The following is a 26,707-nucleotide window of genomic DNA, read 5'->3' as shown; positions in this document are numbered from 1 at the left end:
ATTAAGTTTCATCACGATAAAAAACTTTTGCTCTGCAAAGGACACCATCAGGAGAATGAAAATATGAGCTATGGACTGAGATAAAATATTTACGAGTTACATAATGTCAAAAGACTTTTATTCAGACTATATAAAGAACTCTCAAAAGTTAACAATAAGAAAACAAACACCCAATTAAAAAGACAGGAACGACACTTCAACCAAAGAGATAAAATGGATGGCAAAAAGGCATGTGAAAAAAACATTGACTATCATTAGCTATTAGGGAAATGCAAATAATCATTGAAATACCAGTACATTTCTCAGTGGCTAAAATAAAAATTGCCGAGAGTACCAAGTGCTGGTGAGGATGTGGAAAAACAAAAACTCATATACGTTGCTATCTGAGGAATGCAAAATGGTACCACCACTCTGGAAAACTGATAGTTCCTTATAAAGTTAAACATAAACTTACTCTATGACTCCAAAATTCCATTTCTGGTAACCGCTTTAACAAATGAAAATGTATATCCTCACAAAAGCCTGTACACAGAAAGTTCCCATCGTGGCTCAGCAGTAATGAACCCAACTAGTATCCATGAGGAATGTAGGTTTGATCCCTGGCCTTGGTCACTGGGTTAAGGATCCAGCATTGCTGTGGCTGTGGTGTAGGCCAGCAGCTGCAGCTCCCATTCAAACCCTCGCCTGGGAATTTCCATATGCCGTGGGTACAGCCCTAAAACGACAAAAAAAAAAAAAAAAAGAAGAAGAAGAAGAAGCCTGTACTCAAATGTTTATCATAGCTCTGTTTATAATTGCCCACAATTGGAATAACACAAATTTCCTTCAGTGGGTAAATAATCTAAGTGTGGTATGTCTATACTAAGGTATACCACTTAGCAGCAACACGATATACACTTGATACACAGAACAACTTGGATGAATCTCAAAAGCATACTGAATGCAAGAAGTCAGTCTTAAAAGATAATATACTGTGTGATTTCATTTATATGACTGTCTTGAAAAAATGAAGACCAGATTAGATGTCAGGGTTATAGGTAGGAGGAGGAGGTGAATATTAAGAGATAGCTCAAGGGATTTTTTTGGGGGTGTGTAACAGTTTGTATCCTGATTATAGCAGTATATACTTGGATGTATACATACGTTAAATCCATATAACTATACACCAAAAGGAAAAGAGCCATAAAATATAAAAAGAAAAAAATAAAATAAAATAACTGTCTCAATAATAATGTCCTTTCCCTTCAAAGAGTCCTTGAATAAAGGGAGGAAGTTGGAACCAAATTCTGTACCCCCTTCCATCCCCAAATCAGAATCCTCTTTTGATGAGCTCTCTACCTGATTCCACCAAAAAAGACAGCCATGAGTGAACTTAAGAAAAAAGTCTTCCATAGACACCTAGTTGAATAATTATAGCCTTATGCTTTAAAAAATAAGGGGTTGTTGTTAATCTATGAATTGGTATTCATCTGTATCATACACAATTTGGACTGTGAACTAGGTCTACCATATGAAAACATGTAATTGCAATTTATCAAAGCAGTCTTAATGGACACATATGAATATACTGACCTTTATCCCATCAATATAACTTCAATCTAACTAAATTTCACTAACACTTACTAAAATTCAAAAGGCATGCTCCTTTTTTTTAAATTTGATTTCTTTCTTTTTATTATTATTTTTTTTTTGTCTTTTTGCTATTTCTTGGGCTGCTCCCATGGCGTATGGAGATTCCCAGGCTAGGGGTCGAATCGGAGCTGTAGCCACCAGCCTACACCAGAGCCACAGCAACGCAGGATCTGAGCCGTGTCTGCAACCTACACCACAGCTCACGGCAACACCAGATCATTAACCCACTGAGCAAGGGCAGGGACGGAACCCGCAACCTCATGGTTCCTAGTCGGATTCGTTAACCACTGTGCCATGACGGGAACTCCAGGCATGCTCCTTTTATCTGGCACTGAAGGCCAGTGGGGCTTGTATGCAAGAGCTCCACAGGACTCGGGGAAATGGAGACCCTATTCTTGAAAGGTGCACACAGACTTTCATGTGCACTGGATCCCAGGGCAAAGCAAAGGCTCCATAGGAATCTGGATCCAACCTGACTGCAGTTCTTAGAGGATCTCCTGGGAAAACAAGGGGAGACTGTGGCTTGTTGTGGGGAAAGGGCACTGGAGGCAAAGCTCTTGTGAATATTCATCAGTATGCATTCCTCTGGAGGCGGCCATTTTTGGAAAATCTGGCCCTAGCCATCAGCCCTGAGAAGCCCCAGGCCAAACAATAATCCAGGTAGGATCATAGCCCCACCCATCAGTAAACAGGCTGCCTAAAGATCCCCCAGGCACAGAGCCACCTCCAATCTCACCCAGAGACAAAGCCCCACCCACCAGAGAGATAGGAATCAGCTCCACCTACCAGTGGGCAGGCATCAGTCCCTCCCATCAGGAAGCCTACAGCAAGCCCCATACCAACTTCAGCCACAAGGGGGGGCAGATACCAGAAGTAAGAGAGGCTACAACTCTACTATCTGTAAAAAGGTCACCACACCAAAAACCTATAAAAATGAAAAGACAGAGAACTATAACTCAGATAAGGGAAAAAGAAAACCCCCCCAAAAAACAGCTAAGTGATCAGGAGATTCTCAGCCTCCAGGAAAAAGACTTTAGACTGTTGATGCTGAAGATGATGCAAGATATTGGAAATAAACTGGAGGCAAAGATGGATAATTTACAGGAAACACTGAGCAAAGAGATACAAGATATAAAACTTAAGCAAGAAGAAGAGATGCAAAATACAATAATTGAAATTAAAAATTCATTAGAAGCAGCCAACAGCCGAATACAAGAGGCAGGAGAATGAATAAGTGAGATGGAGGACAGACTAGTGGAAATCACTGATGGGGAACAGAAAAGAGAAAAAAGATTGAAAACAAATGAAGAGAGTCTCAGAGAACTCAGGACAAGGTTAAATGCACCAACATCCATATTTTAGGGGTACCAGAAGGAGAAGAGAGAGAGAGAAAGGGACAGAAAAAATATTCCAAGAGATAATAGCTGAAAACTTCCCTAACATGGGAAAGGAACCACTCACTCAAATCCAGGAAGCCCAACAAGTACCATATAAAATAAACACAGGGAGGAACACCCCAAGACACATATTACTCAAACTGACCTAAATTAAAGACAAAGAGAAAATATTGAAAGCAGCTAGGGAAAAGAAACAAATGACATACAGGGGAACCCTGATAAGGTTATTGGCAGATTTTTCAGCAGAAACACTTCAGGCCAGCAGGGAGTGGCATGATATACTTAATGTGATGAAAGGAAAAAATCTCCAACCAAGATTACTTTACCCAGCAAGGCTCTCATTCAGATTTGAAGGAGAAATCAACACCTTCACAGATAAGCAAAAGCTAAGCGAATTCAGCAACACTAAACCAGCTTTACAACAAATACTAAAGGAACTTCTCTAGGCAGAAAAGAAAAGACAGCAACAGGAAACAAAAATTCCACAAATGACAAAGCTCACCAGTAAAGGCATATGTATAGTAAAGATATGAAATCATCCATGCACAATTATGCTACCAAACCCAGAAATTGTGAGAAGAGGAGGGTACAAATGCAGGACACTGGAGATGCACTTGCAATTAAGAGACCAACAACTTAAAACAATCTCATATATATATATATAGACTCCTATATCAAAACTTCAGGGCAACTGCAAACCAAAAATCTACAATTTTGATACACAAACAAACAAATAGGAAAAATCGACTCAAATACAACACTAAAGATAGTCTTCAAAGCACAAGAGGAACGAACAAGAGAAGAGGGAAGAAAAAGAGCAACAAAAGGCATGCTCTTTTTAAGCTTCCATTAGTACATTTTATATCAAGATGATGAAACTAACCAAGAAAACACTTTAGAGTTGCATTTTCCTGTCTTATAGTAATGTAAATTACTCAAGGTATCATTTTTTTTAATTTATTGGATTTGTTAAAATATTTTCTATTGTCCATATGAACCTGAAAGCAGACTTCTCTTTGCCCACATGCATTTAGGGAATTTATAGTTTTGTTTGTTTGTTTTTTGTTTTTGTCTTTTTAGGGCTGCACCTGTGGCATATGGAGGTTCCCAGGCTAGGGGTCAAATTGGAACTGTAGCCACTGGTCTATGCCACAGCCACAGCAACACCAGATCTGAGCCACCTCTGTGACCTACACCACAGCTCATGGCAATGCCGGATCTTTAACCCACTGAGCAAGGCCAGGGATTGATGCTAGTCATATTCAGATTTGTTTCTGCTGAGTCACAATGAGAACTCCACATTTAGGGAATTTTGTTAAAAATGCAACTTGTTTTGCTCAGAATGAACTAAATTTAATGTTGGGAATAAGGAACCAGTTCCAGATCAGAGATGTCTTGTTACAATACAGTGGGATGACCCAGGTCCCTTAGTCTTTTTTTCCAGGTTCTATATGGCTCATTTGTGCCATATTTTAGATTCCACATGTAAATGACAACGTAGGGTATTTGTCTTTCCAGAATAATGTTTTTAAATGTTTAAAATAAGATATATCCTCAACAAAATACTAGCAAACTGCATCCAACAATACATTAAAAGGATTGTACATCATGATCAAGTGGGATTTATCCCAGGGATGCAAGGGTTCTTCAATATCTGCAAATCAATCAGTGTGATACACCACATCAACAAACTGAAGAATAAAAACCATATGATCCTCTCAATAGATGCAGAAAAAGCCTTTGACAAAATCCAACACCCATTTCTGATACAAACCCTTCAGAAAGTGGGCATAGAGGGAACATACCTCAATATAATAAAGACCATATATGACAAACCCATGGCTAACATCATTCTAATGGTGAAAAGCTTAAAGAATTCCCGCTGAGATCAGGAACAAGACAAGAATGTCTGCTCTCACCACTACTATTCAACATAGTTTTGGAAGTCCTAGCCCCAGCAATCAGAGAAGTATAAGAAATAAAAGGAATCCAGATTGGAAAGGAAGAAGTAAAACTATCACTTTTTGCAGATGACATGATACTATACCTGGAGAATCCTAAAGACTCTACCAGAAAACTGTTAGAGCTCATTCTTAGAGCTCATCCATGAATTTAGCAAAGTTGCGGGATACAAAAACTTTTAGAGCTCATTTATAGAGCTCATCTATGAGTTTGGCAGGACACAAAATTAATACACAGAAATCGACAGCATTTCTATATACTAACAATGAAAGATCAGAAAGAGAAATTAGGGAAGCAATCCCACTTACCCTTGAATTCAAAAGAATAAAATACCTAGGAGTAAACCTACCCAAAGAGGCAAAAGCTCCGTACTTTGAAAACTATAAGCCACTGATGAAAAAAAATCAAAGATGACACAAATAGATGGAAAGACATACAATGCTCTTGGATTGGAAGAGTCAATATTATCAAAATGACTATACTACCTAAGGCAATCTACAGGTTCAATGCAATCCCTATCAAATTACCAAGGACATTTTTCACAGAACTTGAACAAAAGATTTTAAAATTTGTTTGGAAGCACAGAAGACCCAGAATAGCCAAAGACCTCCTGAAAAAGAAAAATGGAGCTGGAGGAATCAGGCTCCCAGACTTCAGACTGTACTACAAAGCAACAGTCATCAAAACCATATGGTACTGGCACAAAGACAGAAATAGACATCAGTGGAACAGGACAGAAAGCCCAGAATTAAACCCACACACCTACAGCCAACTAATCTACGACAGAGGAGGCAAGAATATACAATGGAGAAAAGACAGCCTGTTCAATAAGTGGTGCTGAGAAAACTGGACAGCCACATGTAAAAGAATAAAATTAGAATACTCCCTAACTCCATACACAAAAATAAACTCCAAATGGATTGAAGACCTAGATATAAGACCAGACACTATAAAACTCTTAGAGGAAAACATAGGCCAAACCCTCTCCGACAGAAACATCTTCTCAGATCCACCTCTTAGAGTAATGACAGTAAAAACAAAAATAAACAAATGGGACCTAATTAAACTTAAAAGTTTCTGCACAGCAAAGGAAACCCTAAACAACACAAAAAGACAACCCACAGAATGGGAGAAAATCTTTGCAAGTGAATCAACTGACAAGGGATTAATCTCCAAAACCTATAAACACCTTCTGCAGCTCCATACCAAAAAACAAACAACCCCATCAAAAAATGGGCAGAGGATCTAAACAGACAGTTCTCCAAAGAAGACATACAGATGGCCAAAAAATACACGAAAAGATGTTCAACATCACTCATTAGTAGAGAAATGCAAATCAAAACCACTATGAGGTACCACCTTACACCAGCCAGAATGGCCATCATCAAAAAGTCGACAAACAATAAGTGCTGCAGAGGGTGTGGAGAAAAAGGAACCCTAGTACACTGTTGGTGGAATGTAAATTGGTGCAACCACTGTGGAAAACAGTATGGAGATGCCTCAGAAAGCTAAACATAGAACTACCATTTGATCCAGCAATCCTACTCCTGGGCATCTATCCAGAGAAAACCATGACTTGCAAAGACACATGTACTCCAACGTTCATTGCAGCACTATTTGCAACAGCCTAGACATGGAAACAACCTAAATGTCCATTGACAGAGGAGTGAATCAAGAAGATGTGGTACATAAACATAATGGGATATTACTTAGCCATTAAAATGAATGAAATACCAGCATTTTTAGCAACATGGATGCACCTAGAAACTAGGTGCTAAGTGAAGTCAGCCATACAATGAGACACCAACATCAAATGCTTTCACTGACATGTGGAATCTGAAAAAAGGACAGACTGAACTTCTTTGCAGAACCAATACTGACTCACAGACTTTGAAAAACTTATGGTTTTCAAAGGAGACAGTTTGGGGGGTGGGGGAATACGCTGGGGTTGTGGGATGGAAATCCTATAAAATTGGATTGTGATGATCATTGTACAACTATAAATGTAATAAATTCATTGAGTAATTCAAAAAATTAAAAAAATAAAATATGTAAGATTATAAAGGATACTGGTTAAATGGAAATATAGTTAACCAAAATGCTAAAAAACAAAATTGCAATCGAGTAATATACTGCTTCTTTATTAACACTATGCATAATAAGATCTAGTGGAAGATTTTATAGCAACTAAAATTTCAGAGTAGCAATGAGTATAAATGATATTTTGAGATATTTGTAAAAACTGAATGATCTGTAAAAACTTCTGTGATTTCTATTGGTAACAAAATCACAGATATTGTTATAACTCCTATTGTTTGTGCCTACATTCAAAACAGATAGAAACGCCAAAGTTTTAGAGATTGGAGAAAATAAAAATGTGCTTTTTTCCCTTCTAAGTTCACAGATCTCCTGAATTTTGTCCATGGACTCTTACTGATGAACCCCTGACTTAGGGTAAAAGCTCTTTGAGGTGTGGAAGATGCATGTTCCAAAGATAGTGGCAACAGTATCTCCCATACCCTCATGTACTTTCACGATATGACTTTGATGCTCCCTCATCAGCAGGTTGAATGTTTCTCAACCCCCTTGAATCTGGGTGAGCCTTTACAGTTTTTACTAATAGAATATGTTAGAAATGATGCTTGGGGTTCCTATTATGGGTCAGCAGGTTAAGAACTCGATACAGTGGTCTGTGAGGTTACGGGTTCCATCTTTGGTCTCGCTCAGTGGGTTAAGGATCTGCGTTCTGTTGAGCTGTGGTGTAGGTCATAGACAGGGCTGGGATCTGGCATTGGTGTGGCTGTGGTGTAGGCTGGCAGCTGTAGCTCCAGTTTGACCTGGGAACTCCAATATGCCATGGGTGTGGCCCTAAAAAAAGAAGAAAAAAAGTCTTTTGTCTCTTTAGGTAGGTTTATTCCTTGTTATTTTATTCTTTTTGATGAGATGGTAAATGGTATGGTTTCTCTTTCTTTTCTTTTTTTCTTTTTGCTTTTCAGAGCCACACCTATGGCACGTGGAAGTCCCCAGGCTAGAGATCTGATGTTGCTGTGACTGTGGTGTAAGCCAGCAGGTGTAGCTCTGATTGGACCCCTAGTCTGGGATCCTCCATATGCCGTGGGTGCAGCCCTAAAAAGAAAAGAAAAAAAAGAAAAAGAAAAAGAAAGAAAGAAAAAGAAAGAAAGAAAGAAAAATCTTCTAAAAATATCTGTTTGAAGGCATGTTCTGCCAATTTTCCCAGAGCACAAAGTGCTTCACTCCTGATCTCTACCCTGAGCTCTGCTCAGCGGGTATTGTGGGTTGGTAGCTGCAGTGGCTCATGATTCAGTCCAGGTAGAGGAAAATGGCAAGCGATGGCATGTGTCAATTTCCAGTTCACACACATTCTTTCAGCCAAGCCCACCCATCCCCAGCATCTACACTGAGGGGGTAGAGTCCCTGGTATCTTTCAACTGAGCCCCTGAAAGCATCCACTTCTGATAACTACTATAAACTCTGGGCAAAGTATAAATACAACTGATTAAAGATAGTTGGGGAGTTCCCGTCGTGGCGCAGTGGAAACAAATCTGACTAGTATTCATGAAGACGCAGGTTCGATCCCTGGCCTCACTCAGTGGCTTAAGGATCCTGCATTGCCGTGAACTGTCATGTAGGTCATAGACGCGGCTTGGATCCCTCACTACTGTGGCTGTGGCATAGGCTGGCAGCTGTTGCTCCAATTCAACCCCTAGCCTGGGAACCTCCATATGCCTTGGGTGCAGCCCTAAAAAGACAAAAAGAAAAAAAAAAAAAGGAAAGATAGTTGGGAGCAATCAAAATAGCAGATACTAGAGGGGAGTGGCCCTTGGAAAAAGAGAACAGCGTTAAATTTTTATGGCATTTAGTATGAGAACAGGCTGAAGTCCATGCCATGCAGGGACAGAGAGTGAGGATGAATGGCTAAAATGCAGGGAAATAGTCCATAGTCTTACTGGCTTGAAGTACCAAAAGACCAAATTTGGGGGCATCTGTAGCCTTTGAAAAGTGAGAAGTAACCCCCCACCCCTCCCATTGGAAGCCAGGGAGGGGAAACTCCAAACTGTATGTACAAACTCTGCTCATACTCTGTAGCTGACCCCCACATCTTGAACTAACCAAGCAGCCTAACATAGTCTAAAAGAATTGAACTGAGATTTGAGGTTGCTATTCATTGCAGGGAAGATAACTTGCAGCTTGAATTCAGACAATTTAACTGACTGCTTAAAAAATACCCAAAACTTTCTAGAGGACCATAATAGAATCCAGAGCCTCTATAACATATCATTTACAATATTTAAGACCCAATCCAAAAATTACTCCATGTACAAAGAAGCAGGAAAACATAACCTATACTTAGGATAAAAGACAATCAATTAAGACTTTTATTGAGAGGACTATGATGTTGCAATTAGCAAAAGAGAATTTTAAAACAGTAGCAAAGACATTTGTTGGGAAATCATACGCATGACTAAAAGGTAAACCAACAACAGCCATCTCCACTAATCCAAGAAAATCTACTTATTTCTACTTATTCTCATAATCACGTGTAGATTATGATTCACAAGAATTTGAGAAAAAAACAGAGCATGAAAGAGAAGGTCCAAGATTAATAAATTTGACCAACTGAACACAGAGAAAACAGATAATTTAGGGAGCAGAGGAGAACTTAAAAAAATTCTAAGCAGCATTTTTAAACATATTCAAGAATAGATTGCATTCCTAAAATAAGAAGAGGCCATCATGAAAAAGGAACAATCAATGAATAGGGAAGAATTATTAGAAATAAAAAACAAATAATGGGAGTTCCTGCTGTAGCACAATTGGATCAGTGGTGTCTATGAAGCATCAGAACACAGGTTTGATCCCGGGCCAGCACAGTAGGTTAAAGGATCTGGTGTTGCTGCAGCTATGACATAGGTCACAGCTGTGGCTTGGATCTGATCCCTGGCCCAGGGAACTCCATATGCTGCGTGGTGGTCTAAAAAGAAAAAGCAAAAACAACAAATAATGGTTGCTGAAGATCAAGTTGGTGTTTTGGAAAATGCAATTTCCTATGTAGAGAAATAAAATAAAAAGCTGGAAAATATGAGAGAAAAGTTGAAGCATGGAGAATATCAGGAAATTCAAGTTCCACGCACAATTTTATTGAAATCAGACTTCTTGTCAGCAGTCCTGCATGCTAGAAGAGAATAGAATACTGAATTCAAATTCTGAGGGAAAGGATTTTCAATCCTTTATACCCACTAACTGATAGATAAGTGGACTGTTATGCCCTAAGAGTCTAAGAGTCTATATTATGAATCAGAGAACTTAAAGCCCATGCATCCTTAAGAAAACTTCAAGAAAGAGAAAAAAATGCAAGAAAGAGGACACCATAGGTTATAAGAGCAGTGAAAGGTGTAGAAATTTCAGAAAACAAAGGTATAAGTATTTCATAAAATTTGTGCCAATTGCTAGTAGAACTAAAACCAGATATTATTGATAATATTGTCTCTGATGAATGGAAGTGGGTGGGAAGACCTTTTACTTTGTATTTTATACTCTTATTATCTGCATTTATTTTTATTTTGGATACAATTACTCACAATAAAAAATTTAATAAAACTTTAAATATACCCCTCCCCCATTACATAGCAGTACTTATTTTCTACGTGTTGTCAAATTCCTTCTTAAGACATTTAATAAGAAGATAAACTCGTTTATTTAGTTTAAGATAATTTTGGAAAAATTCTGGGGTGCTACTATAAGACAAGTTTACAAATGAAACATTTCAAGAAAAAATTTTTAGCCATCTAGCAACACATGCAAAAATAGTAAGATGTAGGCAAAAAGAGATGACTTTCATTTCTTCACAAAAGTGAAGTAAAAGGGGGGTTTACAAATTATGACAAAAATCTCTGCTTCAATATGTTGCCATCTAATGGTCCAAAGCAGAGCTATCCAGTATGGTAGCCACCTGCCATGTAAAGCTATTGAGACTTGATATGTGCCTATTCAAATTGAGATATACTGTAAGGGTAAAATACACATCAGGTTTCATATGTTGAGTATGAAAAAAACTGTAGAATATTTCATTAACAATGTTTACAATATTAATTATATGAAGTGATAGATGCAATCAATGGTAAATAATTCTTATTATTAGAATTACTTTTATTCTTTATTTTACCTTTTTAAAATATGGCTATTAGAAAATTTAAAATCCCATATGTGGCTCTCACTTGTGGCTTGCATTATATTTCTATCAGGCAACCCTGGTCTAAAGCACCAAAATGTAACACACATTCATTGTTGCTCAAATGTGCTTTCTACAGAGTTTTGAAAGAGAAAAGTAACACTTTGGCTTTCACTTAGAAACCCCCTTTCATTGTTAGCATGAAGAAAGAATCAATGCAAACAATATCAGAACAAGACAGAAAGAACGGGAAGGTGAGAGAATAGGTGACATGAGTAAATTCAAGGAGAAGAAATGCCAGTTCTAATATAAAAAAGGTTTGTTGGTTAAATGACCTTCAGTAAAATGTTTATCTCTAATGCTTGCTCTCCTAATGCCGTAAACTATTTTTATAATCATGCTCTTAATACTTTCTTTATGCAATGCCATTCTAGCTGGGAATACTCTACCTACAACTCTTCCTTAGAACTTTGCTGCACATATATTGCTGATATTTTTTTTCTCTGGTACATTGATGTGGGAATTAGTGCATTAGTCTAATCCTGCTCAAAGACCTCTATACTGGTTCAAGGGTGAGGGATACATTTCAGAGCAGAGGTTATCTCAACCCTAGCAATTACTTTTCAAACAATATTTATCACCACGTCAACTGATCTCTGTTGCATCTGAAAAAGTCACTCTTATCTACAGAGAGAATTTGCAAACTTTCCTGTTGAAGGTGGATGGTTAGCTTATTTCCTGAGAAATATTACAGTACATTTGTGTTCTCTGCTTCATCACTAAGATCATTTGTCACTTGTGATTTTTCTTTCTGCCATGAAGGATGAAGAACAATTACAGTACTTATCAACAGAACAGCTCTGTTGAAGTTAAAAGAAACAACTAATTGGGACTGAGGGTTGTTTTTTTTTTTTTAAATAAAAATCAAAAGAGATAGCAGAAGGAAGAGGAATGGGGGATGTTCAAAAATCCCTCATAAACAATAGAAAGTAGCAGTCCTTTTAGCCACTAATAGTATTAAAAGATGTTATGAGGAAAAGGCTAGTGAAAGTTTTTACTTTTACAGCCTACCAGCTTTGTATAAGGTTGATGTTGGGGGCCAAACATTTTAATAAATCACATCAGGGATGGACAAGTTAGCATTTAGACCAATGATCAGCAAATACTAGGTCTCCCATCAATGTTTGTTGAAAGAGGAAAGCCACCACTTGTGGTTCTGTTTATACTTCTACTTTAAAGTCTCATCACTTAAAAAAAATTGTTTTTTTTTTTGTTTGTTTGTTTGTTTGTTTGTTTTAGGGCTACACCCTAGTCATATGGAAGTTCCCAGGCTAGGAGTCAAGTTGGAGCTATAGCCTCTGGCCTACACTACAGCCACAGCAATGCCAGATCCGAGCCACATCTATAACCTACACCACAGCTCGAGGCAACACTGGATTGTTAATTCACTGAGCAAGGCCAGGGATTGAACCCACGTCCTCATGGATACTAGTTGGGTCTGTTACTGCTGAGCCACGATGGGAACTCCATAAAGTTTCATCACTTATTAGCATAAGATATTGGGACTTCCTTACTGATATAACTGGTTACTTAATGGTGGTAGTAATTTGTCTTTTGTTCTTACTGCCACTCTTTCTCTTTCTCTGATACTGTAACCAGATTTTGCATTTCTTTGCCTACATGCCTTTTGCATTGCGGCAGGAAGAAGCATTGTTACCCAGGCAAGAGAATACAGTTTCATAGACTTTGTTTGCAATGGTTTTGGCTCGGTGAGAATTATGCAGAAAGAGAGAGCTATAGAGATAAGTGCTTGAATTTTAATTGGTAGAAGTTGTAGCAATGGTTTTGGCTCGGTGAGAATTATGCAGAAAGAGAGAGCTATAGAGATAAGTGCTTGAATTTTAATTGGTAGAAGTTGTAGGATCCAAGGTGAGGGAAATATTCTTAAGACTAAGAGATGCAGTGGGATTGGGGGCTGGTGTTTCTGTCCCACCAGGCACATTCTGGGACCTTTAGTAGTATGTGAGGAGGTGAAGAATCCTGCCAATGAATGAGACTGAATTTCCCACCAACCAGAGGGATGGAGGCTCAGCACAGAATAAAATTCTTTAGAATAAATTTCAGGCTTAGTACCATTCATGAAAGTGCTTGCTTGGGCAACAACCGATCCACAGTATGAAATAAAAAAAAAAAAATTGTTTATGGAACTTGAGAGCTGGAAGTGACTTCTATGTTCATCTAGTTTAGACTGTTCATTTTTAGATTACAAAACCAATGTTTACAGTTTAAAATAACTTATTACAAGTTGTCGGCTTAAAGCCAGTGCAGAGTCACTGCATCCTTCAGTGCATTTTGCTTTCAGCCTCACCATTTGAGAAATTCTTATCTATTTGTAGTAATTAAAATACATTATTATTTCATCATAACCATGAATAGCCCTTATCAAAGTAAAAATCTCTTACTTTCAAAATGAAATAATGAAATCAAAACTATAAAAAATAGCCAGGTCTAACAGTGGAGGTTAAAAAAAAAAAAGGACCATGGCTACATAAACTTTCTTGTTATTCCCCATCCTACAAATAGTGGGGAAAATAATCTGAGCTACATTATCAACAGCTAAAGTAGTTGATACTAGAGTTTCTGAAAAATACCTCTTCCTAAGCCACTTGTAATGTAGATAGGTGTATGTAAGTGTGTGAGTAGCCAGACACACACACAGAAACCTGTTAGTTGTCAGACACTGGGTGGGAGTTTCTTTTTAGGAGTGTGCGTGTTTGCACTAAACCTACTTAAGAGTTAAAGAAGAGATTTATTTCTACCTTCTGATTGAGTCCTATTTCTTAAGAATCATCCTATATAGTACTACTTCTAGTCTAATTTTTCCTATTACCCAGCCTTCTTTAATTTATGTCTCTGTCACCCCTTATAACTTTTTGATTCTTTGAAGGCAAAAGCCTGATTGGAGTTTGACTTATTTTTCTCTGGACAGCTGTGCCAGAGACTACAACTATCCTTTGCAGAAGAGCTTCCTTCTATAGCTGAACAAGAGGCCTTCACCAGGATGGGTTCAACAATGAGGAGACCTAAGTACCCCGGGCGTTCATAAGTCAATCCGGCGGCTGTCCCTGGGTCATGGCGAGTTTTGACCTTGCTCTAGGCAGGCTCAAAATGCAGGGTGATGTCCACAAGGCAAAAGCCTGTCCATTGAATACTGCATCACTGAAAAATGCTGCATCCCAGGGAGGGAGCCTAGTGTGTCTGCCCTTATTGAGTCCTCTGTTTAAATGTTCCCATAGGAGTCTCTCTGCCAGCAGGGCCCGTGGCGGATGAGGGTAAACAGCAGCACCATTAGGATACCAGACACCAGGCAAAAGACAACGGCAAGGATGATCTTTAGAACTGTGAAAAAATAGGAAGAGCATTATTGTAAAGTAATGGATTAGGAAAACATGAAGATCACACATCAGTGTTGATTTCTGTCTTCATTTAAAATTTAAATCGTGTTTCTGAAGCAGCCATTGAATCACTATGGTGCTATGGTGTGGTGAAAAGCGCACTGGATTGAGTCAGGAAATGACCTAGTTCCAGCATGATTTTTGATCTTCGGGTCTCAGTTCTTCCAGTATAACAGGGCAGGGGGGTGGGGGTGGGGGTGGGGTAATTGACTAAAGTATTTGTAATCGTACTTTGTGTATTTTTCTACGGTTACAATTATGAACTGTTCTACCATAATTTGAGGGGGTTTTGTTTGTTTGCTTTTTAGGGCCACACCCACAGCATATGGAGGTTCCCAGGCCAGGGGTCGAATGGGAGCTGTAGCCTCCAGCCTAGGCCACAGCCACAGCAATTCAGGATCCGAACCGTGTCTGCGACCTACACCGCAGCTCACGACAACACCGGATCCTTAACCTGCTGAGACAGGTCAGGGCTCAAACCTGCAATCTCATGGTTACTAGTCAGATTTGTTTCTTCTGTGCTACAGTGGGAACTCCCTGTTCTACCATTATTAATTGGGTCTAAAGAAATGGAATATCAACCAGTCTTTGAATTTGATTTTCAGTAAATATTCTTTAGAGAAGAAACTCTGAGCACATGTTGACTGCGGCATAAACATTTTTAGGATAATGGTGTACTACTGCTATTTTGTAGTTTTTTTTGTCTTTTGTCTTTTTAGGACCACACCTGCAGCATATGGAGTTTCTCAGGCTAGGGGTCAAATCAGAGCTGTAGCTGCTGGCCTACGCCACAGCCACAGCAACACGGGATCTGAGCTGCATCTGCAACCTACACCACAGCTCACGGCAATGCCGGATCCTTAACCCACTGAGCAAGGCCAAGGATCGAACCTGAGTCCTCATGGATACTAGTGGGGTTTGTTAACCACTGAGCCACGACAGGAACGCCTGTACTTTTATTTACACATACCCCTTTGATAGTTGACCAGTCATGAAGCAGATATATGAGACTGTTTTTTATGAGATGCTATTCATTATTTCATCTGGAGAGCTGCTTCTCCCAACTCAACAAACACATCATAAATAACAGTTTGTACCATCTCTAAGTGCCTAATTTTCATTGTAAAAATATAGGATTGCTTGTGGGCTCAGGCAATGGGAAAACAAATATTTCTGATCCTGGCAGCCCTGTCTATAGAACCCTACTGCGCCATGGAACACAGTTGAAAATTGCTCATTTAGCCTAATCTTATCATTGCAGAGGTGAAAAAAAATGAGAAGTGGAGAGATTAGATAATTGGCTAAGGTTAAGCATACAATTGCATTTGAGTTAAAGTACATGGGGGTCTTATTATCTCATGATTTAAAAACTATCTACTCATTAGTCACTTCCAAATTTAAATGTTCCCCAAACTCAAGGCTTATACATTCAGCTGTGCACTCAACATATCCCCTGGGACATCTAGCAGGCATTTTAATTACAAGTCCAAAACCGAGCTCCTAGTCCCTTTGCCCCCATCACCCTCCCCACCAAATCTGTTCTCCCCAAACTTTCTACTTCTAGATTCTCAGCCCCCAAATCTTCGAGTATCCCTTGACTCCTCCTTTCTCTTCACATCCTATATCTAATCTGTCAGGAAATCCTATTGGTTCTACAAAAACTATATCTGGAAACCAATGATTTCTCCTTCTTGGCCACCACCCTGTTTTGAACTACCACTATCTTTTAAAAAAAATTTATGTCTGTTAATGTTTTTTGTATGTATCTGGGTGCTCCTATATTTGGGGCATATATGTTGATGATAGTAATATCCTCTTCTTGAATAGATCCTTTAACCATTAAATAGTGTCCTTCTTTGTCTTTCTTTATGGCCTTCATTTTAAAGTCTATTTTGTCTGATATGAGTATTGCAACTCCTGCTTTCCTGTCATGTCCGTTGGCATGAAATATTTTTTCCCACCCCCTCACATTCAGTCTATATGTGTCCTTTGTCCTAAGGTGAGTTTCTCGTAGGCAGCAGATTGAAGATTTTTGCTTTTTTATCCAATCAACCACTCTGTGTCTTTTGATTGGAGCATTCAGTCCATTGACATTAAGGTGAATTGATAGATGATTATTTATTGCCATTTTAAAACTCGTTTTCCAGTTGATTCTGATTCTCCACTCTTCCTTTCTTTTTTTGGTTGGATGGTCTCCAATTATTTTCTGCTTGAGTATTTTTCTTTTCGTTTTTTGTGAATGCAATGTTTGGTTTTGATTTGTGCTTGCCCTGTTTTTTAAGTATGTTAATTCCTTTCTATTATTGTGTGTTTTAGCCTGATAGTCCTGTAGGCTCAAACACTTAATTAACATAATAAATTAAAAAAAATTAAAAAAAGAATCTATTTATTTCCTTACTTCCCTTGCCCACATTTTATGATTTTTGTGTCTCTCTCTTTTTTTTTAAATTTTATTTTGTTTTAAACATCTTCATGGTTAGATCTGTTTGCTGGCTTATTTGAGTGACTACTCTCTGATTATGGTTTCCTCTATCCTAGTTCTTCCTCTTTTTTTTTTTTTAACAGACAAAGAGAGAAATAGAATACAATCATAGTAGGAGACTTTAACACCCCACTCACATCAATGGACAGAAAACCGATAAAGCAACAGAGATCCTAAAGGAAACAATAAAAAAGTTAGACTTAATTGACATCTTCCGGACACTACATCCAAAAAATCAGAACACACATTCTTCTCAAGTATGCGTGGAACGGTCTCAAGAATTGATCCCATATTGGGGCACAAAGCTAACCTCAACAAATTTAGGAGCATAGAAATTATTTCAACTATTTTCTCTGACCACAATGGTATGAAACTAGAAATTAACCACAGGAAAAGAAATGAGAAAAAACTACTACATGGAGACTAAACAACATGCTACTAAAAAAAAACCAAAGGGTCAACAAGGAAATCAAGAAGGAAATTAAAAAATACCTTGAGACAAACGATAATGAAGGCACAACCTCTCAAAATCTATGGGATGCCACAAAAGCAGTGCTCAGAGGGAAATTCATAGCAATACAGGCCTTCCTCAAAAAAGAAGAAAAATCTCAAATTGACAACTTAACCCACCACCTAAATGAATTAGAAAAAGAACAAAAAACCCCCTAAAGTCAGCAGAAGGAAGGAAATCATAAGGATCAAAGAGGAAATCAATAAAATAGAGATTCAAAAAACAATAGGAAAAAAATCAGTAAAACCAAGAGCTGGTTCTTTGAAAAGGTAAACAAAATTGACATACCTCTTGCTAGACTCACTAAGAAGAGGAGAGCAAGAACCCAAATAAACAAAATTAGAAATGAAAAAGGAGAAATCACAATGAATACTGTAGAAATAAAAAAAAAAACCATAAGAGAATACTATGAACAATTATACACCAACAAATTTGACAATCTGGAAGAAATGGACAACTTTCTAGAATCTTACAGCCTGCCAAAAGTGAATCAAGAAGAAATAGCCCAGCTGAACAGACTGATCACTAGAAATGAAACTAAATACATCATAAAAACACTCCCTACAGATAAAAGCCCGGGACCAGATGCCTTCACAGGTGAATTATACCAAACATACAAAGAGGATCTGGTGCCCATCCTCCTTAAACTTTTTCAAAAGGTTGAAGAGGAGTTCCCGTCGTGGCACAGTGGTTAACGAATCCGACTAGGAACCATGAGGTTGCGGGTTCCGTCCCTGCCCTTGCTCAGTGGGTTAATGATCTGGCGTTGCCGTGAGCTGTGGTGTAGGTTGCAGACGCGGCTCGGATCCCGCGTTGCTGTGGCTCTGGCGTAGGCTGGGGTCTACAGCTCCGATTCCACCCCTAGCCTGGGAACCTCCATATGCCGCGGGAGTGGCCCAAGAAATAGCAACAACAACAACAACAACAAAAAAAAAAGGTTGAAGAAAAAGGAACACTCCCAAAGATATTCTATGATACCACCATCACCCTAATTCCAAAACCAGACAAAGACACCACCAAAAAAGAAAACTATCAGCCAATATCTTTGATGAATACAGACGCAAAAATTCTCAACAAAATTCTAGCCAACTGTATCCAACAACATATCAAAAAGATCGTACACCACGACCAGGTGGGATTCATCCCAGGTTCATAAGGATGGTTCGACATATGCAAATCAATCAACGTCATATACCACATTAACAAAAGAAAAGTCAAAAACCACATAATCATCTCAATAAATGCAGAAAAAGCATTTGACAAAGTCCAACATCCATTTACGATAAAAACTCTAACCAAAGTGGGTATAGAGAGAACATTCCTTAACATAATCCAAGCCATTTATGAGAAACCCACAGCAAATACAATACTCAATGGAGAAAAATGGAAAGCCTTCTCACTAAAATCTGGAACAAGACAGGGGTGCCCACTCTCACCACTGCTCTTCAACATAGTTTTGGAAGTCCTAGCCACAGCACTTAGACAAACAAAATAAATAAAAGGCATCCAAATAGGAAGAGAAGAGATAAAACTATCACCGTATGCAGATGACATGATACTATACATAGAAAACCCTAAGGACTCAACCCAAAAACTACTTAACTGACTAACAGATTCAGCAAAGTAGCAGGATATAAGATTAACATTCAGAAATCAGTCGCATTTCTGTATACCAGCAATGAAATATTAGAAAAGGAATACAAAAATATAATACATTTTAAAATTGCACCCCAAAAATTCAAATACCTGGGAATACACCTGACCAAGGAGGTAAAGGACTTATATGTTGAGAACTATAAAACATTCATCAGGGAAATTAAAGAAGACGTGAAGAAATGGGAAGATATTCCATGTTCCTGGATTGGAAGAATTAATATTGTAAAAATGGCCATACTACCCAAAGCAACCTACAGATTCGATGCAATCCCTATCAAATTATCTATGACATTTTTCACAGAACTAGAACAAACAATCCAAACATTTATATGGAACCACAAAAGACCCAGAATTGCCAAAGCAATCCTGAGAAACAAAAACCAAGCAGGAAGCATAACTCTTCCAGATGTCAAGCAATATTACAAAGCCACAGTCATCGAAACAGTGTGGTACTGGTACCAAAACAGACATACAGACCAATGGAACAGAATAGAGAACCCGGAAATAAACCCTGACACCTATGGTCAATTAATCTTCAACAAATGAGGCAAGAACATAAAATGGGAAAAAGAAAGTCTATTCAGCAATAATTGCTGGGAAACCTGGACAGCTGCATGCAAAGCAATGAAACTAGAACACACCCTCACACCATGCACAAAAATAAACTCAAAATGGCTGAAAGACTTAAATATACGACAGGACACCATCAAAATTCTGGAAGAGAACATAGGCAAAACACTCTCTGACATCAACATCATGAATATTTTCTCAGGTCAGTCTCCCAAAGCAACAAAAATAAGAGCAAAAATAAATCAATGGGACCTAATCAAATGGACAAGCTTTTGTACAACAAAGGAAACCAAAAAGAAAACAAAAAGACAACTTACAGAATGGGAGAAAATAGTTTCAAATGATGCAACTGACAAGGGCTTAATCTCTAGAATATACAAGCAACTTATACAACTCAACAGCAAAAAAGCCAACCACGCAATGGAAAATGGGCAAAAGACCTGAATAGACTGTTCTCCAAGGAAGATGTACAGATGGCCAACAAGCACATGAAAAAATGCTCAACATCCCTGATTATTAGAGAAATGCAAATCAAAACTACCATGAGATATCACCTCACACCAGTCAGAATGGCCATCATTAATAAGTCCACAAATAACAAGTGCTGGAGGGGTTGTGGAGAAAAGGGAACCCTCCTGCACTGTTGGTGGGAATGTAAGCTGGTACAGCCACTATGGAGAATAGTATGGAGGTACCTTAGAAATCTATACATAGAACTATCATATGACCCAGCAGTCCCACTCTTGGGCATATATCTGGACAAAACTTTCCTTAAAATACATATACATCTGCATGTTCATTGCAGCACTATGCACAATAGCCAAGACATGGAAACAACCCAAATGTCCATGACAGACGATTGGATTAGGAAGATGTAGTATATATACACAATGGAATACTACTCAGCCATAAAAAAGAACAAAGTAATGCCATTTACAGCAACATGGATGGAACTAGAGACTCTCATACTGAGTGAAGTAAGTCAGAAAGAGAAAGACAAATACCATATGATATCACTTATAACTGGAATCTAATATCCAGCACAAATGAACCTTTCCACAGAAAAGAAAATCATGGACTTGGAGAATAGACTTGTGGCTGCCTGGGGGGAGAGAGAGGGAGTGGGAGGGATTGGGAGCTTGGGGTTAACGAATGCAAACTATTGTTCTTGGAATAGATTTGCAATGAGATCTTGCTGTGTAGCACTGAGAACTATGTCTAGATACTTACATTGCAACACAACAACGGGAGGAAAAATTACGTATACATGTATGTGTAACTTGGTCCCCATGCTGTACAGCAGAAAAAAATAAATAAAATTTTAAAAAGAGGGCTAATTCTAGATAGGAAATGTGAAAAGAGAAAAAGGATATTAAATCTCATTTTTAGTTAAAGTTTTTTTTTAATTTATTGGTGTATAGTTGACTTACAATGTTGTGTTAGTTGTAGGTGTATAGCAAAGTGAATCAATTATACATATACACATATCCATTCTTTCTCATATTCTTTTCCTATTTGGATGATTAGAGAATATTGACTAGATTTCTCTCTGCTATACAGTAGGTACTTGTTATTTTCTATTTTATATATAGTAGTGAATCACCATCATCTTTTTTTTTTTGAGTGGTAAGTTTTATTTGGGGTGAAATTAGAACTTAAGCCAGGAGACAGCATCTCAGGTAGCCCTGAGAAACCACTCCCCACCACCATCATCTTTTGACGGGATCAGTACAACTCCCTCCTGACTTGTTCCTAGCTTCTATCCTTTCTCCCCTATAATCTATTTTCAACGCAACAGCCAAATGGCTTCAAATCAAATCATGCCACTCCTCTGCTTAAAACATAAGCTCTCTCACTCAGAATGAAAGCTGAAGTCCTAATAATAAAAGTTCATGAGGCCCTAGTTGTCTGGCCTTAGTAACCTCTTGGATTTCCTCTGACCCTTCCCTTCACTTAACTCTCTTTTGGCCACAAGGGCCTTCTTGTTCCTCAAACATGCCAGGGACTCTCCCCCTTATTGCCTTTGCTATAGTTGTTACCATTGCCTATGTGCTCTTCTCACAAATCCCTGAGCCAGGTAACTCCACAACCTTCCTTGCTTGAATTTATCTTTTCAATGAGGGCTTTCTATTTAAATATGCAACTTATACACCCTCTCCTCACACCCATTACCACTTGGTATTTGTCACCGTCACCACCAAAGCACTTATTTATTATGTTTATTACTTATTATTCATCATTTCTTCCATCTAAGAGAATGTATGCTTCATGGGGAGGAACTTTCGTCTTTTGTGTTCAGAAACATATCCCAAGCACTTAGAACAGACCTGGTACATAGCAGGAGCTCAATAAATATTTGTGGGAAGAATGATCTGGAACTCATAGGTTCTAAACTCTTAGTTCAGTGCTATTCTCATGATGTCAGGATGCCATCTTAGCATCATGAGAAGGTGAATATTAATCAAATTAGATCTTGGTGGACCAGTGCCATTAGCACTGCAAATGGAACTAATTTAAACTTGGAGGGAATGAAACAGAATTGAGGAAGAAAGGAAAGGATTAAATGAAAATGAGGGAAGAAGGCAGAGACTAACAATTCTTTAAAATTAATGTCCATGGCTGACTTTCCGTATTTGGACATTTATTTTCAATTATTTTGGGGGTCCATGTTGTCTTACACTTTCCCAATCTTTTTCTTTCCTTTGTTCCTTCCTGACTTGCAGTGAACAAACACCATTTGCCAGGTCAACTATGTTTTGGATTCTGGGGTTCCAACATCCCTGCTCTTGAGGAAATCGGTATCTAAGAGGAGAACCAGATAGATAGTTATGAGATGACGTGATAAATAAATATGAGTATAGAAGATATGCCAATGGAACAGAGAGAAAGTTGCAGTTAACACAAAGTATTCTAGTTGGAAGAGAAAGAGTCTGGAAAGTCTTTTGAGAAAATGATAAGACTTGAGCTGTCCTTTGAGGTAAATAAGATTTTGTCATGTGACAGAATGACTTGCACGAGGGTGTCTTTGGGAAATAATGAATGAGCAGTTGCATGTGGCTGGACTATAGGTTGTGGTGAGGTCAGACTAGTTATATAGGTTGAGGCTCATGTTTTAGAAGGTCTAGTTTGTCATGGGGCAAATCATCACTAATTATTACACATGGAAGTGACAAGGCCCAATTTGTGTTTTAAAAAAAGGAAAACTGAACAGCAAGGTTCTACTGTATAGTATAGGGAATATATTCAATATCCTGTGATCTATATATATATACGCACACACATATGTATAACCGAATCACTTGCTATACAGCAGAAATTAACACAACATTGTAAATAAACTGTATTTCAATGAATTTTTTTTTTTAAAAAAGATACTCTAGGCCTAAGAATATACTCTAGGCCTTTGACAAGACCCTGAGGGCTCAGCAATGGAAATATGGCCCTGAGAATGCAGATGAGGGAATTCAAGAGTCCTAAAGTAGAATTGACAGGCTTTGTGATGGACTAAATATACTGGTAAAGGAGACGTTGTGGCCAACGCCACTCCATGGGTTCTAGATTGGGTGAATGAGATGACGATTAGCCTGTGAATTGAGAGTGAAAGCACATTCAAACAGATCCATTTGGGGCAGAGGAGATAATAAGATTTGTTTCAAATGTAGGGTTGAGATAGGTTATTATCCTGGTAGAGATGATCAGTAGGCAGCTGGGAAAAAAATCTAAAATTCTAAATATAGGAGTTCCCGTTGTGGCGCAGTGGTTAACGAATCCAACTAGGAACCATGAGCTTGCAGGTTCGGTCCCTGCCCTTGCTCAGTGGGTTAAGGATCCGGCGTTGCCGTGAGCTGTGGTGTAGGTTGCAGACGCGGCTCGGATCCCGCGTTGCTGTGGCTCTGGCATAGGCCGGGGGCTACAGCTCCGATTGGACCCCTAGCCTGGGAACCTCCATATGACGCGGGAGCGGCCCAAGAAATAGCAAAAAAAAAAAAAAAAGACAAAAAAAATCTAAATATAGATGGAATAAGGAATATAGAAGTAGAAGGTAGACTCCTGGGTAATAGTGGCTTGTGATGGGTGTGGAATGAGGAAACCAGGAACAGAGCCCTGGGACACCATCAATTAGGTGGTTGGTGGAAGTTATAAATCCAATAGAAACTCAACAAAATTCTGAGAACAAAGAATTTTCTCTCTTTCTCTTCCTTTCTCTCTCATATTTATTTTTAAAATGATATGCTCTCTTGTACTATAAAGGATTTTGTGAGTTTGATAGATTTGTATTCTAGAGTCTAAGAAAAGAGAGTGATCAGTTATATCTTACTGCAAAGAGGTCTAGTACTGGTAATGACTGACAAGAAACATTCTACTATATGAGGACGTGTGAACGCTGCTGAAGGCAGCATAAATTGACATGACTTTTGGCAAAACTATTTTGGCAATATGTATTAAAAGCCTCTTCATCATGCTATTAATCCCCAAGTCTTATCCCACCTATTTCTTTTCTCCTTTTGAATATTTCTACTTTTCTCCTTCACTCACACCGGTTTTTTGTTTGTTTGTTTGTTTTTTAATTTCAACAGCCTTTCAACTGTTCTTCTGCCCTCAGGCCACGTCTCTTCCATCCATTCCCCACTGGAACCAAAGGGATCTGTCTAAAATACAGAGGCCAGTCACATCCTCTGTCCTGTGCCTAAAACCTTTTAATGACAGAGCTACTCCACTTGACCTATGAGACTCTTAATGCCTGTCGTTCCAGCATCTTTGTACTCTCAGCAGACACACTTTTTCCAGTTCCTAAAATGCCCCATACTGTCCTTAACCTCCTGACCTTTATACATTTTCTCTCTTTGTCTATAACATTCTCTTCTCTCCTCATCTCCACTCACTTGGCTAATCCTTCTCTTTTTTGGGGGGCTGTGCTCGCACATCTGAAGGTTCCCAGGCTAGGGGTCTAATCGGAGCTACAGATGCCAGCCTACACCTCAGCCACAGCAATGTGGGATCCAGGCAGAATCTGGGACCTACACCATAGCTCACAGCAACACTGGATCCTTAACCCACTGAGCGAGGCCAGGGATCGAACCCATGACCTCATGGTTCCTAGTCAGATTCGTTTCTGTTGCGCCACGATGGGAACTCCCTGGTTAACTCCTTCTTTCCCTCAGTTTTTGATCTAAACATTTCCCCTTCTCGAAGCCTTCTCTGGCCCCTTAGACGTAGGCTACTTGCTATCGCTGTGTGCTTTTATAGTTACCTGTGTGTCCTTCATTATGGTATTTACCATACTTAATTGTTTGGGCTTGTTGAATTCTTTATTTCTGTGTCTTCCTTGCCTCCCCACCTCCATGTCAAGGTCTACAGGTCACATGGAAAAAATTTTCTGGTTTTGAATCTGTTTCCTCAGCAAACTTAATGCCTGCTACATAGGCACATATAGAGTAGATAAGAGGTAATAAATATATTTCTTTACCAAATATTAATATACTTTGACCCACTAATCCTATTTTGGGGAATTTGTCCTGAGGGAATAGTCCACAAGACAGTGTTTTTTTTTTTTTTAAATTTTATTATAGTTGATTTACAATGTTCTGTCAAGACAGTGTGGCTAGAAAGGGAAAAGAATGTAGTAGAAACATGGTGTTAGAGAGTGTTAGGTTTGAATCCTGACCCTACCATTCATGGCATGTTATTTTCTGAGGTTCAGTTTTCTTCCCTGAAAAATAGGAATAAGTGATTTCTGACAGGAAAAGGAAAAGAGGAATTAGGCACAGATGATTTTCAAAAGGAAAGTTTCAAAAAAGAGATAAAGGAAGAATGAATATCATTTTAAAGAATAGTTCAGGAGTGAGAGGGAGATGAGGAAATAGAATATAAACTATTAGTTTGAGAAAACTAGAATAGAAGAGGGTGAGAGGGAGCAGGCACTTGAAGGTGCTCTTGATGAGAGATTTGGACATTTTCATAGCAGAGGGGAGCCAGAGCAGAGAAAGAAAATGAAGCTAATTAGGAGACTCATCAGAGTCCAAGGAGACTGTAGAGGTGGGACCATATGCATGAGGAGAGGAATTAGGTTACTCAAGGAGGAACATATTTTCCTGAGGGTCAGCAAGAAAGGCAGGTTAAATCCACTGAGATATTTTGAGGCAGTGACAGGAGAACTTGAAAGCGTTTTCAAAGGATTATCTTGCTTTTTTCAGGACATCATCTCATGAGAATCAAAGAAACCAAGATGGAATTAGAAATTTGGCAAAATCAACAAGACCTTCCTGTAGAAAACATGGAAAGAGTCCACTAAGGATGAATACATTTATCATGCAGGGTTGAAAGACCCAGCTAAGATCGGAATAGAAAGGGCAACATTCATAGTTTGAAATGGTGACAGCTGGTTTCATTCAGCTCCACCAGCAGATCAGAATGCAGAAGCTGTGTGGTTGATTTGATCTAGGGTGGATATAGGTGAGGTGGGCAGGGTGTGGGGAGGGCCATTATTATGACCGCCAGAATTGCCTAGGTTGAGGATAGGAGTGGGGGTGATGAGTGAGTTGGGGTATACCAAAGCAAGGTCCCAGTGTCATTAACGAACCATGAAACATGTCCTCATCATTCATGTTTGATTTCATCTCTGAGGAGGGAGGAGGGCTGGAAGGGATATCCTTGAACAGAGGCTCTAAATAGCAGTGGGGGAGCAGGAGAATGCCCAGGTGACCATGCAGGAAACAGAGGTCAAAGACATAGACGAGTTGGTATATACTTATGCTTATATAGTCAATGAGTGAGTCTCTACAGTGTAGTTACATTCGAGGCTCATTCATAGCTTCTTTCTTCCATTCATTAAACAACTGAGATCCAGGCTTC

At 38.7% G+C, this 26,707-nt stretch overlaps 1 protein-coding gene across 2 annotated transcripts in view; it reads right to left on the bottom strand.

Moving 5' to 3' along the window:
- Positions 1-26,707, bottom strand: part of ACP3 (acid phosphatase 3) — a 94,918-nt gene that overhangs the window by 22,414 nt on the left and 45,797 nt on the right. Inside the window, exon 11 of one of the 2 annotated variants that reach the window (XM_047782676.1) lies at positions 13,723-14,580. The exons of the other annotated variant lie outside the window; for it this stretch is intronic. Within the exon in view, the coding sequence (XP_047638632.1) occupies positions 14,462-14,580 (119 nt within the window). The 3' untranslated portion in view covers positions 13,723-14,461. Of the gene's footprint in view, positions 1-13,722; positions 14,581-26,707 lie in introns of those variants that run through there. 2 annotated transcript variants of the gene reach the window in all.

Source organism: Phacochoerus africanus, chromosome 1 (assembly GCF_016906955.1).
Source record: "Phacochoerus africanus isolate WHEZ1 chromosome 1, ROS_Pafr_v1, whole genome shotgun sequence".
NCBI lineage: Eukaryota > Metazoa > Chordata > Mammalia > Artiodactyla > Suidae > Phacochoerus > Phacochoerus africanus.
This window is presented reverse-complemented; position numbering and strand designations above follow the sequence as displayed.